The sequence below is a fragment of the Tachysurus vachellii genome, chromosome 3 (genome assembly GCF_030014155.1).
Source record: "Tachysurus vachellii isolate PV-2020 chromosome 3, HZAU_Pvac_v1, whole genome shotgun sequence".
Classification (NCBI taxonomy): Eukaryota; Metazoa; Chordata; class Actinopteri; order Siluriformes; family Bagridae; genus Tachysurus; species Tachysurus vachellii.
This window is the reverse complement of record NC_083462.1, coordinates 17,562,967-17,582,909: the sequence shown is the minus strand read 5'-3', so window position 1 is coordinate 17,582,909 and position 19,943 is coordinate 17,562,967. Positions and strand designations below refer to the sequence as shown.

Here is a 19,943-nt window from a genome sequence, read left to right as displayed (position 1 = left end):
AGAGCACTAGCAAAGATAGAACAGTGCTAGCATAAGCAGATGAGTGCTAGCAGAGACAAAAGAGTGCTAGCAAACACAAATGTGCTAGCTGAGACAGAAGAGCACTAGCAAAGACAGAAGATCGTTAGCAGAGAGAGAATGCTAGCAGAGACAGAAGAATGTTAGCAAAGACAGAATTGCCAGCAAAGCCAAATGTCAGGTATTAGCTGTGAACATTAGCTTTGAACATCACAGACATCAGCTAACCTGCCTGCTGTCTGGCTACGTTATTAAACTCGACCTGAACCGGAGTCACAGTAGGCTAACAGATTTAATGTGTTCTGTTTTCTTCACCTTTTACAGTTTAAAGCATTCTACTTCCTGCCAAAATCTCCCACACACACAAATAGAAAACAGATCCAGCAGGTAAACGAAGGATGTTCATGCTAGTGAGTGTCAAGTCCAAGCTGAGGATGAGAAGCAGCAGTAGCGCTGTATGTGTTCATATGTGTAGAAATCTGGCATCTATAACTTACTAATAAAACATGAAAGAATGTCACGCTAATCAGTGTGAGCGTTTGATTTTCTTAATATTAGCCTCACTCTCAGATTAGCTTAGGGACAGCTAGCGGACTGTACGAGTTAGCATTTCGTAAACTCATTTGTTCTACTTCCCTCTAACCTCTTTAAAGACATGTAAAGATCAGAGCGTTCGTGTAGGACAGGGTGAGATGACTGACGTGTCGGTGAATCATTCTGAAGAATCTTCTAGATAGTCGATTGGAGATTTGTTGAGTCATCGCTAATTCATACAGATTTCATTCTTTCTAGAAGTTTTTATTCTTTTCTGATTGTTTGATTTAAATCTTGGATTTTGTTGCAGCTTTTCTTTTAAATCTTGCAAGTTTTTGTGCTTTGTGTTCATTTTTGTGTGTGAAACGATTCAGAAAACGATTCTTCCTTCAAGTCTTTAACCCAGAGACTGAAAAACTTTATTGTGTCCATGTTGATGACTGAACTTCTTTCTCACGTCTCACTCCACAGTGGTGTTAATATGAATCTCATATGAAAGTAGACACTCAGTACTTTAAGAATGTGTAGAGTTTCATCACTATTTTTGTTTTTCTCTACAATACTAAAGGTGATATTTTCATAGAAAAACGTTTCTTTTTTTTCACACAATGTTTGCATCTTCAGATTAGATCAGACTCACAGAAACAACATCAGATGCTTCTTTATACTGAGTGAAAACGTCTCAAACGTCCATCTCTATGTCAGCTCATGTACTAAAGCATGTGAATCATTATGGGGACTGAACGTGTGTCGTGATGAGGAGGAATGTGATGAGAAATCCCTTTTAGTAAAGACCACATGACTCTGACTCTGACCTCTGACTCGCTTCATCCTGGTTGATGATGTAGATTTGATGACAGCGTTAGCTATATGAAACTGTGTGTGTGTGTGTGTGTGTTTAAAAGCTTTGCAGCCCGCCTGCTGTACGGGTGATAATAAGAAGCTTTAAAGCATCCTTGCTGAAGCTCTTCCTGCTGCTCTGATTCTGTAATCCCACCTTCATGTATCTCCATGCATCATGTCTGACTCGCAGCTTTTAGCCCATCTTAATTTCTTTCTGTCCTTTTTTTTCTTTTTCCTTTCTTTCTTCCTGAAAACCCGTGCAGGAAGATGCCGCTAATGGCCCTTGTATTCGCTTTTCGTGAGGTTTCTCGGTGTCACCGAAGCTGCTTTCCACCTCTTTAAGCCCCAATTTAAAGCTTTCTTTTCTCAGCTAAGATCTCACCTTTTACTGAGAGAGAGCAAGAGAGAGAGAGAGAGAACGATCTGAAAATAAATAAGATGAAAAGGAAAAAAAAGCGCTTTCATCTCTGACAGTTTATTAGCCTAAGCTAAATTGTGCATCTCTGAGAGACTCATTGATATACGACAGTTTCTCCAGCCAACACCAGGCTGCATTTTAATGCGAAGATGATGATGATGATGAGGATGATGATGATGATGATGATGATGATGGTATTCCTCATTTATCCTCAGAAGGAAATGGCTGTTATTTTGGCTCGTTTACTGATGTGATAAACTTGTTTTTTTCAGGTTATTTTGTGTAATCATGATCACACGCTAACCTTCATCACATCACACGATCACACGAGGCTTTGATCTCACGCATCAGGTAAAACATGCTAACGACTTTAACAGTGGTGTTTATATGTGTTAAAATCCTCTGTTATTGTGGACCACAACATTAGCCCTCGTACGAGTCACATCCATAGACTTCAGTAGCTCTGTTAGCTATCGTACCTAAAAAAAGGTCACATGACACATTTAACAAAAACACACAAAAGTTTTGTTCTACACTCGACTCCGTGCTGCAGTTGGCTAACATTTGTTACTAGCTATCTAGCTAACATTAGTGAATTAGCCTGAGATCAGTTTTTACCAGCTTAACACATTTGTTGATCATTTAAAACTTTTTATCTTTAATTCATTTGACGTTAACGCAAACGTTACCGTAAGATCATGTTCTTCTTTCTCCTTTCATTTTTTATTTTAAATAAAATGTTAATTAATAAATTATTAATAGAATGGTCTAATTTTTCTCTTTAATTTGTATTTTTCCATAATTGTTTTTATTATTATTATTATTATTATTATTATTATTATTATTATTATTATTATTATTATTATTATTGTTGCTATTGTTGTTGTATAGCCTTAATCATAATTAAAAATGCTTTATTTCATATTTATTTAGCTATTTAAATACTGTACATGATGCTAGATCTGTGCTCCAAAAACATTTTTAATTTTAAAATTCCATTATAAAAATAAGCCCATTAAAAGCCTGTTAATTTTTTTTTTTGTTAAAATTATTTTGTTTAAAAGCCTATTAATTTTTTTTTAATTGATTAATGATTGATGGATTTATTATTTGTTCTTTTTTTTCCCCATTCTTGTTTATTATGTATTTTATTATGTATTTTTTTTATTTTTACATTTGATAATTTTTTTATTTATTATTGTTTCATTTTCATTATTTTATTTCATTATTTTTCATTATTTTATTTCATACTTACTTAGATATTTAAATACTGTATAAGATGCTAGAATTGTGTTCCATAAATTTTTAAACATTTTTTAAAATCCCATTATAAAAAGAAGCTCATTAAAATCCTCTAACTGAGACATAAACACAGCACGGGACTAAACGCTTTCTCTCATTCAGCATCAGCACCAGATTGACTGCACACGAGCCTGTGATCATTTCGTTCATTTCAGAACCATAAATCTTGGGAACAGAACGACACAGCAATTGGTTTCAGGAAGCTGCGGCACTTTTACACCACGTTTCTGAGAAAAAGAGTAAAAAAAAAAAAAAAAAAAAAAAAAAAAAACCTTTTTAAGCCGAGAGTGAATTTGTATAAATGGTGTGAATAAGTGATGCTCACATCACATGACGTCTCTGTAACCATCTCATTGTCGAAGCTTCAATATGCAAAAAAACCCCAAAAATAACACGATTTTATTGGCTGCTCTGATCATCAGCGTTCACCTTCCACATGTTGGGGCTTTCCACATCACATCAAGACACAAATCTTTCACCAGACTCCAGATTTGTGATCTGAATTCAACAGACCGTCCACTTTATTAGGAACCTGTACATTCATGCAGCTATCTGATCTCATCCAATCACGGAACATCAGAACGAAGAAGAAATGTCCGATCTCTGACTATTTCAGAATCTGCTAATCTGTTTGGAGTTTCACACACAACGTTCTAAAGTTTACATGGGATATCCCGTGACAGAGAGTCTGAAGGCTGTAACAACTTGATGATTAGGCGAGAACGATCAGCACCTCACAACACAATATTTAGGGATTTAGTGCTAATTCACAACACACCCTTACTGCGATACTGTACCTTGCGATCATTTGTTTTGATTGTATTCATCACAGATTTTAAAGATCGGACTCATATTTGATTCTCGTCTCAAAATACGCCATTAATCCTGATTCGGATTGAATTATAACACAGAGTAGAGCTGATATTAGTTCATCTGATTAGCTGAAGCTCAGGAAATGTAGCTGAGTAAAATAGAGCTGAGTCAGGAAGAAAAGTAACGGCGCTTATAGAGTCGGAAGAAAATACAAGAGCCATGATCTAAAATCATTACAGCTACATGCAGATTGATGTTCATGCTCTAAAATAAATAAATAAATAAGTAAATAAATACAATCTCCAGCACAGAGCGATCAATTAGCTTCTAAACATTTACGGCCTGTAGCGATCCATCAACGCTAAGATAACGCGTTCTTAATCTCATTAGCCGTTTATTGCAAGCGCAGCACTCAGGTGATCGAGGGCTGTTTACACACACACACACACACACACACACACACACACACACACACACACATATGCTAAACAAAGGAGTCTACTATGGATTTAGAGAAAAGAAAGTAACCTGATAGATATGTTAGAAACAACAAACACTGCTGGAGCAAATGAATCTCTTGCTAATTAAAATTTATAACTACGTCACAGCTCAGAATATCGATTCCCCCGAATCCATCTGGACGAAGCTAACGAGGTTTTAGGTCAAACAACGCTGCAGATTTACTCTCTGTAAAGGAAGTGACCTGAGAGCAGGGTTCAGAATGTTTTTTACTTCACCGATTTGAGACATAAGCTGCAGATCACAGGCTTACTGTATGTTAATGTAATACGTTATGGTTTCCACGGTAATAGCAGGGATACACGGACACATGTACGGCGAGCGTGCTGTGTAAACAAACTAAAGAAAGCAGGTATAGTTGCTGAGGTGGTGAAGTGAGAAGGGGTGTGTTAAATAGTTATTGAAGGAGTCTCTAGTGTTAGTGCTTTGGAACAAAGCACTAACACTATGACACACAAAAACACTAACACTCTTCTTTTTTTGTGTGTGTTTCCTGGTAAACATTAAGAGTTTTAATTGCTAAGAGAAATAACTCACATTGGGACATTTTGGGGCTGTTATGAGAAAAATTCCCCTCAGGGTCGTAATCAGTTCCTTCAGAATTTCATGGAATTGTGAACAGGAATCAAAAAATGGCACAATGTTCAGATGATTTTGATATTTTTGATTCCGGACAGTCGTTACATGAGTCTGTGTGTCATCACTGGTTGGAGTCTTAAAGAAGACTGTGGTTGGGATTTCAACAATTAGAGTAGATTTCTGCAAACAAACACAAAATACATGGCACATTTTTCTCTGCAGCAATCACCGATATCTCTGATATTCTTCCTCTGTTTTGATTGTTCTATTGGACAAATTAGACCTTGAGAGAACCTTCAGCTCTACGAGGTACTAACCCTGCTAATAGATTACATTATGAGGAAATCCGTGCTCCTGTGTCTCGTTTGGGTTTTCACTGGCTCATGTTAGCGCATCGACATTCCTCCTCAGTCAGTCAGGCTGGAGTGCTCGTGGTCGTCTGGCATCTCGATTATCCCCTCGGTAATTGAGACTCCCAACACACCTCTTAGGCGCAGGTCTGGAGGTCTACAGTGTAAATCAGGCAAGCTTATTAAACCTTCGGCTGTTTTTATGTCAGTTTGGCGTGCGCTCAGCATTAATCAACCCTCTGAGGAATCGCTCACATGTGGCAGGCTTCACAGGGTCTGGTGTGGCATAACTTAGCATAACCTCCTTCCTTTTCCTCAGGGACTCACTGAGCTCTCAGCAACCCTGAATTGAGGACATTAAAAATGTATGGCAGAGTTTTTTGTTTTTCCCTGCAGCCACCGATCCCAAGCTTTACGCTCAGCCCTTAACACCGCTGCCCATGTGGTCACTTGTTTTTTTGTTGGAATATAATTGTCTCTCACCTGCCAGCTCTGTCCCCTCGATCCCCACCCGTCAGTCTCCGCTTATACCACCTCATTCACTTTCTGAGCAAAACATTCATTTCCATTTGTCCTGGTGGGCCATGTGTTTACTTTGGGGGTGGGGGGACCTGAATAAATTCACCTCACATCTTGATTTTGTCCAGCTCAGGAGGAAAAAAATAAAAATCCAGGATGCAGGTCTGACTGAAGTGGTTTGATGAAGCAGCTAATTACCAGCATCGCCCAGATTCAATTTTCTCAGCTCGTGAGGACACTTGGGCCAAACCCTTGTACAGGACACACACATAATCAGTGTGAAAGAGCAGGAATCGATCATGAAATGAAATGAAATAAAGGAGAGTAACGGAGAGATGGATGAGAAAACAAGGGCAGAAGCAGAAGACGGAAACCCAAGCAGGGGGGTTTGAGAGGCAATTCGGTAACATAAATTACTCACTCGCTCTCCCGTGGCTCTGGTTGGCACGATCCGACCAAACCGCTCATTAATCTGCTTGGACCTGTCGTGTGTGCTCCCAAGAAGTGACAAAAAAAAGAAAAGAAAAAGAAAGGCAGGACTTATTAAGCCAAGATTGTGAACCTTGGGGTTTGAGTAGAGACGCTAAAATAAAAGGGTTTTGTTTTTCTGGAATCTATTGTTTAAAATAACTTTTATGAAGCATGGCTGCATTAATGACCCGTTGGTTGTCATGGTGATGCAGAAGAATAGTGAGGGAACGAGTGTTTAAAGCTGCTATAACATACGGGATGTGAGAACAGAAACTTGTTTCTTAAATATTCCAGAACATTCAATGTAACTGTAAACAGATACAAACTCTCTCACTCACTCACTCATTTTCTACCGCTTGTGTGCCTATCTCAGGCGTCATCGGGCAGGATACACCCTGGACGGAGTGCCAACCCATTGCAGGGCACACACTTTCATTCACTCACGCAATCACACACTACGGACAATTTTCCAGAGATGCCAATCAACCTACCATGCATGTCTTTGGACCGGGGGAGGAAACCGGAGTACCCGGAGGAAACCCCCGAGGCACAGGGAGAACATGCAAACTACACACACACAAGGCAGAGGCGGGAATCAAACCCCCAACCCTGGAGGTGTGAGGCGAACGTGCTAACCACTAAGCCACCGTGCCCCCCAGATACAAACTAATACTAATAATTTGTTGTAATTAATTCATCCATCTGCTGTAATTTGATCTGTAGCCAATCAAAAAAAAAGCCTATGACAGTAGGAGGAGTTTCTCTGGAGTTCGGGATGTAAATATTAATGTGAGTTATAAAATGAAATTATGTTAAAAAGCCGATGTTGGTCTTTGGAGGTGGTGTGTTATTTAGTAATGATGGTGGTGGTGGTGGTGGTGGTGTTTTGGAGGTGGTGTGTTATTTAGTAGTGATGGTGGTGGTGGTGGTGGTGGTGTTTTGGAGGTGGTGTGTTATTTAGTAGTGATGGTGGTGGTGGTGGTGGTGGTGTTTTGGAGGTGGTGTGTTATTTAGTAGTGATGTGGTGGTGGAGTTTTGGAAGTGGTGTGATATTTAGTAGTGATGGTGGTGGTGGTGGTGGTGTTTTGGAGGTGGTGTGTTATTTAGTAGTGATGGTGGTGGTGGTGGTGTTTTGGAGGTGGTGTGTTATTTAGTAGTGATGGTGGTGGTGGAGTTTTGGAAGTGGTGTGATATTTAGTAGTGATGGTGGTGGTGGTGTTTTGGAGGTGGTGTGTTATTTAGTAGTGATGGTGGTGGTGGTGGTGTTTTGGAGGTGGTGTGTTATTTAGTAGTGATGGTGGTGGTGGTGGTGTTTTGGAGGTGGTGTGTTATTTAGTAGTGATGGTGGTGGTGGTGGTGTTTTGGAGGTGGTGTGTTATTTAGTAGTGATGGTGGTGGTGGTGGTGGTGTTTTGGAGGTGGTGTGTTATTTAGTAGTGATGGTGGTGGTGGTGGTGGTGTTTTGGAGGTGGTGTGTTATTTAGTAGTGACACGACACAGAGACACGACATCAGACGACAAACCGAAGACGACAGACCGAGGACAAGGACAAATCAATGGATTCCGCGCTGCACAAGGCAACGTGGCTTAACTAAATACTAATAATAATCATGACACATCAGGGACAGGTGTGCAGAGGGAGGAAAAGACAAGGGTGGGGCAGACATGTGAACACTGAAAATTAACAAAAGGCACATGGCCAAAGTCCGGGCTGAGTCCTGACAGTACCCCCCCTCAAGGCGCGGCTCCCGACGCGCCAATCCGTCTTGACAGTCCTGACGGGGTCCAGGTGGGGGGAGCCAGGCACACGGCAAGGCAGGTGGGGGGAGCCAGGCACACGGCGAGGCAGGTGGGGGGAGCCAGGCACACAGCGAGGCAGGTGGGGGAAGCCAGGCACACGGCGAGGCAGGTGGGGGGAGCAAGGCACACAGCGAGGCAGGTGGGGGGAGCAAGGCACACGGCGAGGCAGGTAGGGGGAAACAAGGCACATGGCGAGGCAGGTGGGGGGAGCAAGGCACACGGCGAGGCAGGTAGGGGGGAACAAGGCACATGGCGAGGCAGGTGGGGGGAGCACCCGATAGGTGCGGGGCGATGGACACCGAGAAAAACAATAAATAAAAAAAAAATCTCGAGCTGGTGACATGGACCGTAACCAGAAAATGAAGCGGTGCCCCCCGCGGAATACCGGAAGTGGAGCTGCGTCCCTCACCGTAAAAAAATGCGGAACCATGTCATACTCAAAAACAAAATCCGTCACACACACACAAAAAAAAATGACACACAAAAACTTCCTTCTACCCATTCATACATCCATCCATTCTTCCAGTGTCTCTTGGTTACAGTCTTGATCTTAAGGCACCGTAACGTGTCCTTCAGAATTCTGTGAGATCTTCAGATGATCCTCTTTGGCAATTTCCGATACTTCAGACTCGTCCTGCTCTATCATTCCAGCTGGATTATTATCAGTGATGTATACAGGAACACGACACTGTCATATTTCAAGGCCACAAACACAAACAGCAGCAGCAGCTACTATGTGTATTGATTCACATGAGCACGAGGAGATAAGGATAAAAATAATTCATGCAGGAGAAGGATCAGATTTTAGAGCGGCAATGAAAACGTTGTTGTTCCCAGAGCAATAAGCTGTACTCATCCCTGTCCCCGAAACCTGATCTGAATAAATAAATAAATAAATAAATAAATAAATAAATAAATAGGGGTAGTATATGGCTTATCTGCTCATCTGAGGCTGGATTTGAGGTCACTGTCTATTTGTTCTGGATTTCTTTTTAGATGATAGACGAGTTATTCTCCTTGTGCTCTATTGCATTGTTTTGTTTTGTTTTTTCAGCAGCACCGTCTCAGTAATGAATGTTAAACAAATGTCTGAGAGTTCACTCCTCCTCTCATGAACTGCTGCTGCTCTTCTCCACCTTCTCCACACAGATCCACACTCCTGCTGTTGCATAAGTGGATAGAAAGATTTCAGCCTGAGTCCCTTATTCTGCTTTCTGTCTTCTTCTGACAATTTCATATTATACAGTTCCAGATTAATATTAGATATATTTAAATGTGTTTGTATTTATCTCTAATGAACAAGTCTGAGGTGACTGAGGTGACTGTGGTGAGGAGGAAAAACTCCCTTAGATGGAAGAGGAAGAAACCTTGAGAGGAACCAGACTCAAAAGTGAACCTCATCCTCATTTGGATGACACTGGAGGGTGCGATTATAAATGGTTATAAACACCTTTCTACAGTCAGATAGTTGTGTATTGATGAGGTTGTTGTCATCATACACCACATGGAGTTGGCATCTTCTCTTAGAAGGTCTGAAATCTGAAGCTGGAACATCTCTAGATGCCTCAGGATGAGTAGAAAAAGAGAAGCAGTGGAGAGGAATTAACGTAGCGTAACGTGTTTGTATTAACCAGCACTAGATGACAATGTGCAATGAGATGTATTAGAGCACAATATTATGGGATGTATTATGTGTGTGTCTGACTAAAGAGATATGTTTTTAATCTACATTTAAACTGGGAAAGTGGGTCTGAGTCTGGTTCCTCTCAAGGTTTCTTCCTCTTGATTGGCATCTCTGAAAAATTGTCCGTAGTGTGTGATTGCGTGAGTGAATGAGAGTGTGTGTGTGTGCCCTGCGATGGGTTGGCACTCTGTCCAGGGTGTATCCTGCCTTGATGCCCGATGACGCCTGAGATAGGCACAGGCTCCCCGTGTCCCGAGGTAGTTCGGATAAGCGGTGAATGAATAAGATGAATAAATGAATGAATGAATTGTATATATTCATTTATTTATTTTATCCTTCTTTTTTCTTTTTCTTAGTATTTTATATTTATTTCTTTTTTTTCTCTCTCTCTCTTCTGTTTCCATACTTCTGTAAAGCTGCTTTGAGACAATGGGAATTGTTAAAAGCGCTATACAAATAAATTGAATTTGAATTTGAATTTGTGTGTGTGTGTGTGTGTGTGTGTGTGTGTGTGCGCCTCTTTAGACAGACTGCTCCAGCGAGAGTGAGAGTGAAGATAACTTCATCGTTGTTCCTCCTCGTGATCATCTGGGCCTGGCCATCTTCTCCATGCTCTGCTGTTTCTGGCCTCTGGGCATCGCAGCCTTCTACTTCTCTCAGGGGGTGAGACACACACACACACATACACACACACACATATGCAACCACACATACACACACACACACACACACACACACACACACACACACACACACACACACACACGCAACCATACATGCACACACACAAAACCCTACACCCACACAACACAACACACACACACACACACATGCAACCATACATGCACACACACAAAACCCTACACCCACACAAGACCACACACACATACACACACACACACATACACACACGTAAGTTCACGTAGCAGCTCCTGTTCACACGTCATTAACGAGGCCACTGTAGAGGAACCTCTGAATTTCTCCATCTGTCTGCTTCCCTTTACCCTGAGAGTGTTTTCCTTTAACGCCTGCTGGGAATCTCTCGCTTCACGCACATGAGCCACAGCCTAAAAAACATTCAAAAATTATACACTTCTTCCTCTTCTCCTTCATCATCCTCCTCTCCTTTAAACCCTTCCTTATTTCCAGGTTTCATATTTCTTTTGTGTTCTCACTTTCCTTTTTATTCATTATTGTACCTTCTTTTCCTTTTCCTTTCCTGATTTTTTCTCTCGTGTAATTTTTTACATGTTTCTTTAACAAGTCGTCTTTTACTCTTTTGTGCTCTGTCGCAGTGTCAGGTGAAGGTTATGATAATGATGCTGGTGTTTAGAGCCGAGAGCAGTGTGGAGAGACAAACAGGTAGAGAGACGAACAGGTAGAGAGACGAACAGATGGAGAGACGAACAGGTGGAGAGACGAACAGGTAGAGAGACTAACAGGTGGAGAGACAAACAGGTGGAGAGACGAACAGGTGGAGAGACGAACAGGTGGAGAGACGAACAGGTGGAGAGACGAACAGGTAGAGAGACCAACAGGTGGAGAGATGAACAGGTGGAGAGACAAACAGATGGAGAGATGAACAGGTGGAGAGATGGAAGCTGTTTTTAGTGTCCTCTTTCAGTATCATTGTTTCAACTCCCTCCATCAAAATTCCTGCTTTCCCTCCATCCGCTAAACCTTCCTCAGCATCCCAGAACATAATTAATTTATGTTCCTTCTTTCTTTCTTTCTTTCTTTCTTTCTTTCTTTCTTTCTTTCTTTCTTTCTTTCTTTCTTTCTTTCTCCCTCTGCTTAACATTTTATCTCTATCATTTTTATAAATACTCACCCGTTATCTTCTTTATCGTCTTCTGCTCTTCTTTTCCTCCTCACAATGAGCCGCAGTGTTACAGTGTAGTCACCGGTTCCATTCCTACGCCTCGTTTATAATCTTGTTCATCTGAGCAGAAATGACAGAAATCACTGAGATAATAATTACAGCATCATGTGATCTCTTGTCAGACTAATCCCCGTGATTAGAGCTTAAACCTGAGAGGCGTCGGCTTCAACTCTGATCCCTGAGTTCATTATAAACCTCACTGTTTATCTAGAGTACAATACTGATTCAATTAGCTGAGAGAGGGAGGAGGGAGGGAGTGAGAGATAGCTTTCTTTCTATTTCTTTCTTTCATTTACAGCATTTGGCAGACGCCCTTATCCAGAATAATTACATTTTATCTCATTTTTATTCAACTGAGCAATGTTAAGGGCCTTGCTCAGGGGCCCAACAGTGGCAGTTTGGTAGACGTAGGAATTGAACTCACAACCTTCCTGACACCTTAACCACTAGGCTACCACATCTCTTTCTTTCTTTCTTTCTTTCTTTCTTTCGTTCTTTCTTTCTGTCTGTCTGTCTGTCTGTCTGTCTGTCTTTCTTTCTTTCTTTCTTTCTCTCATGAGAGAGAGGAGGGTGATTTGAAAGAATTCTTTGAAGAAATAAAAAGCACGAAAATGTGTTTGCACAACTCAGAGTTCACCAGAATCACAACAGCGGCGTCCAAGCAGCACGTTATTGACTGTCACTGAGAGAAGGAGGAAAAAATCAATAGTGCTTTCCTGGGATTAGAAACTAATCACCCCATCACCTCTCTCTCTCTCTCTCTCTCTCTCTCTCTCTCACACACACACACACGCACACACACACACACACACACACACACACACACACACACACACTACAGTCACATGGGATCAGCTCACAGTGTGTGAACCGGAGGCTAAAACAGACATCAGAGTGTGAAAGGCCGCAGCGAATAAACACACAGGCGTGAAATAAAGTGCAGTTTTCCTGTGAGATGTTTACAGAAGGAAGACGCAGGATGTGAGTTAATAACACGCAGCGGCGCTCAGACAGAGCTCCCAGATTCATTTAGGCTGATTTAGGCTGATGCTTCCATCCTGACTCGTGCCATCTGCCGCTGTATGAATCTGAGTTTGTTTCAATCAAAAGGACGTGAATGTGGAGGAGGCTTCAGGAGCAAACGGCAAGTTTCTGCTTCCACTGGTGGAACGTGTAAGGAACAAATCCAGAAAGAAACAAAGGCAATTATTCAAGTTCAAGTTCAAGTTTTCTTTATTGTCAACTCTTCCATATGTGCAGTACATACTGTACATAGAGAATTGTAATTGTATTTCTCTCAGTCCCAAAGTGCATGATATCAACAATGGAATTTAAATAAAGCAGTGCAAGGCATGTCAGATAAAATGAACAATGAGCAGACCAATGCTGCACAAAGTGACTGGTGCATGTTGTCGTATGTTAGTGGGAGTGGGGAGTGGAAGGACCTGGGTATGTGGGATCTGGAGGGGTGTATTGGGTTCATAGATCTGTGGGGCCTGGGGCAGAAAAGGGAAGTGGAGGCAAGTTCGAGAGTGAGTTCAGCTTCCTGACAGCCTGATGAATGAAGCTGTCCTTCACTCTGTTGGTCCTGGCCTCTGTTGACTCCGCAGTCTCCTCCCTGATGGCAGCAGAATGAAGAAGCTGTGTAATGGTTGGGTGGGATCACCTGCGATGCAGAGGGCTTTGCGGGTGAGATGGGTCTCGTAAATGTCCTGGAGGGAGGGGAGAGAGACACCAATAATCTTCTCAGCTGCTCTCACTATGCGCTGTAACGTCTTCAAGCAGGATGCGTTGCAAGCACCGTACCACATAGTGATGCAGCTCGATAGTATGCTCTCGATGGTGCCTCTGTTAAAGTTGTGCATGATGGGTTGCGTGGCTCTGGCTCTTCTCAGTTTGCGGAGGAAGTAGAGACGCTGTTGTGATTTCTTGGCCAGTGCTGCTGCGTTTTCAGTCCAGGAGAGGTCCTCTGTGATGTGCACACCCAAGAACTTTGTGCTAGTCACTCTCTCCACAGTGGCACAGTTGATGGTCAGAGGAGCATGCTGAGTGTGCGCTCTCCTGAAGTCGACAACAATCTCCTTCATCTTCTCCACGTTCAGAGAGAGAGTGTTGTCACTGTACCACCCGTTCAGGCGTCTCACCTCGTTCCTGTATTTTGTCTCATCTTTGTTGCTAATGAGATCCATTACACTTGATAAAGAGGTTGGAGTTGTGTGATGGTGTGCAGTCATGGGTCAGCAGAGTGAAGAGAAGGGGGCTCAGCACACATCCATGGGGGGCCCCAGTGTTCAGTGTGATGGTGCTGCATGTGTTGCTGCCGACCCGTACTGCCTGAGGTCTTCCAGTCAGAAAGTCCAATAGCCAGTTGCACAGTGAAGTGCTGAGCCCTAGCTTTGTTTGCTACTGAGCTGTTGAGGGATGATAGTGTTGAATGCTGAACTAAAGTCTATGAACAGCATTCTAACGTATGAATGATTTTTTTGCCCACATGAGTGAGTGCTGAATGGAAGGCAGATGGCATCATCAGTCGAGCGGTTGGGCCGATATGCAAACTGGAAGGGGTCCAGAGGGGGGGTAGGGCAGACTTGATATGGTGCATGACTAGCCGTTCAAAGCACTTCATGATGATAGGAGTAAGTGCAACAGTACGGTAATCATTGAAGCATGATGGAGACGGCTTTTTCGGGAATGGAATGATGGTGGTAGCTTTGAAGCATGTGGGGACAACAGCTTGACTGAGTGAGATGTTAAAAATGTCTGTGAAGACATCAGTGAGTTCCACTGCACAGTCTCTCATTACACGCCCAGGAATGTTGTCAGGACCCGGAGCTTTGCATACATTTGATCCTGCTGAAGGATCTCCTCATGCTATCTGGGGTCAGCATCATCACCTGGTCACCGGGAGGATGTGGAGTTTTCTAAGCAGTGGTGCTGTTTTGCTTCTGAAAGCGAGCAAAGAAGACGTTCAGCTCATTCAGCAGGGAGATGTTGCTGATGTTACAGATGTTGCGGCACCACGCATCATTGATGTAAACACAAAGCCCGCCACCGCAAGTTTTTCATCCTGCGACGAGAGCTCTGTCCGCTCGATAGCATGTCAGCTGATCGAGCTGGATAGCGTCGTCTGGAACGCTGTTGCTAAGCCATGTTTCCATGAACATGATGGGGATAGCTGGCTTGTGTGGGTTAGCCGTTAGCCTGGCCCGGATACCTCCGCACTTACCCCTCTTCTGCTTTCTCTCACGCCTCTTGTGGCGCTTCCGCTGCGGGTGAGATGCAGTAGTGTGGGTCAGTGATAGTGTAGACCTCCGGAGCAGACCGAGGTCTCGCAGCTCTTCTGCGTGCATGGAGTTTAACTCCAAAAATGTGGTTCTGCCAACATCCAGCAGAAACTCACGGCTGTATACGCGCTTAAGGACAGGTGGTGTGAAAAACACGTGAAAAACACGAAAACACAGCGAGAGAAGCCGCTGCGTGTGAACGCGCCGCCATCTGTATACTTGTATTTCTTTTTATTCAGTTCTAGTTACATTTCTAGTTGTGCAACATATAAGCCATCACTCTTCTTCTGTTTAATGAGTCACACACACACACACACACACACAAACACACACAAACAGCTTCCTGAGGTCAGGTCAGATAAACTCTGACACTGGAGACTTCTTCCTCCTTCCTGAACATATTGACGTGTTTCCATGATAAAATATTTCTATATAACTCTTTATAACGTCACTGGTTCCGGCAGCAGCTCTGCTCTGTGAGCTCCACATGAGACCTTGAACTTCCATAGATTAACTCCACACACTCTCTCCATCCTCCAGCTCCATTCACACAACCCTGAAAGCCTCGTCCTTGGACATGCGTCGATCGGTGTCTAAATGATTCATGACTCAAAATGATTCAATTATTATGCCATGGACAAAACGTTAAAGAAACAAAATAAGAGCGAGGACATGGATTTGAGACACAACCTTCAGCTCCGGTTTTCCTTCCCCCACACTCACAACCACACAACACAAACAACACACAAACACAACCACACAACACACACAAACACAACACACACAGCCAACACATGCAAACCAACATACACACACAATCAACACACACACATACACACAAACACACACACCCATTTCGAGGGTTTGAGTTATTAGAACGATGGAGTTAAACCAAAAATGTAGTGTCCTAAATAGCATGATTTATGTTGCCATGGCTACCACTCCATCTCATCTACCCACTTGTTGGATTGTTCTGTGATTTGTGACGTTAAAACAACACGCAGAGTCGCTTCACCAAACCGAGAACGAGAGGAAGAGTGAGAGAGAGAAAGTGATGGAGAACAAAGGGAGAAAGAGAGGGAGAACAAGGGGGAGAACGAGAACGAGAGGGTGAAAGAGGGGGAGAAAGGCTTTGTACAGGAAGAGGAACAAAGACAGTGAAACTCAGAGAATAAAAAAACATCAGTTTCCAGAGGTTTTCAGAAGTTTACAGCCTCATCTCTGTCACCAGAGTCTACAGACTTCTTCTATAAAGGATACAGATATAAACACATTTCTCCGTCACTACATCATGTGAGCCATCTGTTGCTATAACAACGTGTTTTAGTGTGGAGGTGTTTTATTATTGTTATTGTTATTATTATTATTATTATTACTTCCTGAAGAGTTGCAGCACAGACTCACTAATGCACAGTAATGATAAGGGATTTCTGTGCCACATGATTAGCTTCTTAAACAGCATAAAGTACAGTGAGGACTAAATCGGAAAAAATCCGTTCTGAAGGCTACGTGAATCTCCTCGTCTTCGCTCGCAGGCAGTCACTCGTGCTTTCTGTTCATTTTTCTATTAACCTTCTGTCTCAGAGCTGCGGGTTTGATTCTTAACGGTGTTTCCTGATATCAAAACTGTGTGTGTGTATGTGTGTATGTGTGCTTGTGTGTATATGTGTGTGTATGTGTGTGTGTGTATGTGTGTGTTTGTGTGTATGTGTGTGTGTGTGTATGTGGGTGTTTTTGTGTGTGTGTGTATATGTATGTGTCATTTAGTATCGTCTTGTGCTCCAGCTTCTTTCTCTGAAAAGTATTGAACAGAAACAATCAGAAAGCTAGTGTTTTGTTCCTCATCGTCTCTTCTCCAATTTTTTCTTTTCTTCCAGACCAGCAAAGCCGTGACGAAGGGCGACTTCTCGTTGGCCAGCATCGCGTCACGGAGAGCTCTGTTCCTGGCTGCTCTGTCCATCACCATCGGCACCGGTGTGTACGTGGGGGTCGTGGTGGCCCTCATCGCCTACCTCTCTAAACCGGGGCATATATAGCAGGAGTGATCAGGGACTGGAAACTGCAGGAGCTCTGCACTCTGACACCTCCGTCTCACTGACACACCCCGCTTCTCATTTCCTTTTGCTCCGAGAAAGAGAGAGAGAGATAGAGAGAGAGAGAGAGAGAGAGAGAGAGAGAGAGAGAGAGACAGAAATTCCGAACAAGACATTTTGGGGAATTCTTTATTAAAGGTGGACAGGAGGGAAGCCGATGTTTGCTTGGCCGTGGTCTTGAGTAACTGCAACCACAACCTCTGGGTGTTTTTTATTTCTTTTTTTTTGTTGTTTTTTTTGCAGCTTTTTGCAGATTAATGACCTCATCACAAAAATGACAAAACAACTTCAACATGAAAAACTGAGAACATGAAAAGATCGACTGAAATCTACTTTTTTTTTCTTTCTTTCTATCAGCTCGGTTAAATGCATCATCACAGGTGTCCAGGGGATAAAGAAGTCCCTGCTTGGTACCCCAACTCTTTCCCGCTGTGTGTGTGTGTGTGTGTGTGTGTGTGTGTGTGTATCATGCTAACATGGTGCGAGAAAATCAAGTCCTTGTATTATCCTCATTTATTTAAAACAGCTAACAGCATGAATACTTTATTAAAAAAAAAAAAAGAAAAAAGTCAAAGTGGACGTCCTGGTTGGAGTCACTGATGTCTCTGCTCTCGTCGTCCATTCTCGTGTTCTTCGTTTCTTGTCGTACGTTGTTCTTCGTTTCTTGTCGTATGTTCGGCCTAAACACAAGGATCTGATGCTCCACAACACCATAAAAAAAGAAAAACTTCCGACACATCCAGAAAAAAGGAGCATTGATCCCAGTGTGTGTGTCTGTGTGAGTTAAACTCTGGCTCAGGATTACAGCTGAAACATGGAGGGAATAAAAGTAACGAGAAACCACAGTACCTTCAAACTGTTTTATTTGTCAACGATTGTTTCTTGGAAATAGGAGACTATTTATTTATTTATTTATAATCACAGTCCTGTCTCTAAAACATCACATCTGCGATCACAGATGGTCACATGACTTCAGGATGATTGACAGGTGTGTAGGTGTTCTGTACTCTCCTATATTAACTGACATTCTGAAAGCTCCGCCCCCTCCCCTCATCTCACAGGCAACACCTTCGAGTCACACAAACGGAGATCATTGTGATGAAATAAACAAACGATCAACCAGTTACACACCTTTATATAGCTGATACCAGTTAACAGGATTCACATGGGATGCAAACAGGAAGTGACAGTTCTCGAGCGGGTCTGTTGGAATAAGGGGAAAAAAGGAATGAGGAAACAAATTCTACTGAAAAAAGAATGTATTTATAATTTGTTATTTTATCAAAGTGAAATTTAAGTTGGATAAAAGCCTTGTGGGAGGAGTTAATTTGCATACGATGTGCTTGGACCTCCTAAAGAATGAAGCATGTGGCCTATTATTATTATTATTATTATTATTATTATTATTATTATTATTATTATTATTATTATTATTATTATTATTGTTATCAAAGGAGTATAACAAAAGGAAAGTTTATGTTTAAAAAAGCCTAGGGGGTGGAGCTAGTTTGCATAAAATCGTGCTTGGACACCTAAAAAAATTATGATTATGATGATGATGATGATGAAGATGATGTTCTAAAATTTCTAAATCTAAAAATAACAATAAACAATCCATGAAGATAAAAACTTAAAAACTGCTGATTACAAGGTCATAAGGAGAGCAACAGAGAGCATTTCCTTTCTAAGCGACTCGCACTGGGGTCAGATTTGTGTCTGAATGTGAGCTCCTGTACATACAGCTGAGCACAAACACAGTAACATGACATGAAATGTTCTTCTCAGTTCTGTGCAGAACAAAAAGACGAGATTTTATTTTTCTAAGCATCTGTTCAAACAGGTTACAATGTATGGCACGGATCCAGGCAAAAGCTGTGATGGAGCATTAGCATAATGTTGGAGGCAGTGAGTGAGGTGAGGGGGTGTGTATGGGTGTGTGTATGTGTATGTGTTTCTCATACATGAGTTCCTCATATGCGCAGATCCTCATACACTAAGTTCTTCATACACAAAGTTCCTCGTACGCCCAGATCTTTATACGCCCAAAATGAGCAGGAAATAGAACTACACACGCTACTGGAAAAAAGAGTGCACTGAGGAAATAAAAAGGTTCCTGGAAGTGGGTCTGAGAACCATGTTGAAACTTTCTGCTTAAGTAGAACTTTAATGGGAGATAAATGAACCACATTTATTTGTTTGTTTGTTTGTTTGTTTGTATGCTTGTTTTCAAAACTAGTATGAACGCAGGTTAGAACCGAATTTGGGAACTTTATCCGAAACAACCTTCATCTCCAACATAACAAGTTCTTGTTCTTGATTAGAAAACAAGTTGGAAATAGTGCTAATTACAAAAAACAGTCACTTTAATCGACCAGACTATGTCTAGGTGGCGCTGGTGAGCCAGAATAATGTTTCAATATTGTGTGAATTTTGTTAAATCATGTTTTTAAATCAAGTTTGTAAGTGAGTCACAAAATGTAAAGAAATGGTCATTAATAAAAAAAAATCCCACAAAAATTCCTAGACAAAGACGGAATATACAATATACGATTATAAGTGGTCCAAGCACCGAAGATTCAGGAAACGTAATATTCAATATTAATATTAATATTGTCTGGAGCTAATTTGCATAACATGGTGCTTTGGCCCCTAAAATTGAAGCATATTATTATTATTATTATTATTATTATTATTATTATTATTATTTATAATAGTAATTTATTTTTTGTAATATTTGTAATGTAATTTTTTTATTTAATTAATAAATATCATTACATTAGTGGTTAAAAAGCTACATGTAAATGACTCCCATGTTCCCTGGACTGTCCCCTCTGA

General features: G+C 41.8%; 1 protein-coding gene across 1 annotated transcript in view; it reads left to right on the top strand.

The window, feature by feature from the left end:
* The window catches only part of syndig1l (synapse differentiation inducing 1-like), a 33,071-nt gene extending 14,742 nt beyond the window's left edge, over window positions 1-18,329 (top strand). Inside the window, exons 3-4 of the mRNA XM_060864945.1 lie at window positions 10,375-10,512; window positions 16,893-18,329. Coding sequence (XP_060720928.1) covers window positions 10,375-10,512; window positions 16,893-17,051 — 297 coding nt within the window. The 3' untranslated portion in view covers window positions 17,052-18,329. The remainder of the gene's footprint in view (window positions 1-10,374; window positions 10,513-16,892) is intronic.
* Window positions 18,330-19,943: the final 1,614 nt, after the last annotated feature.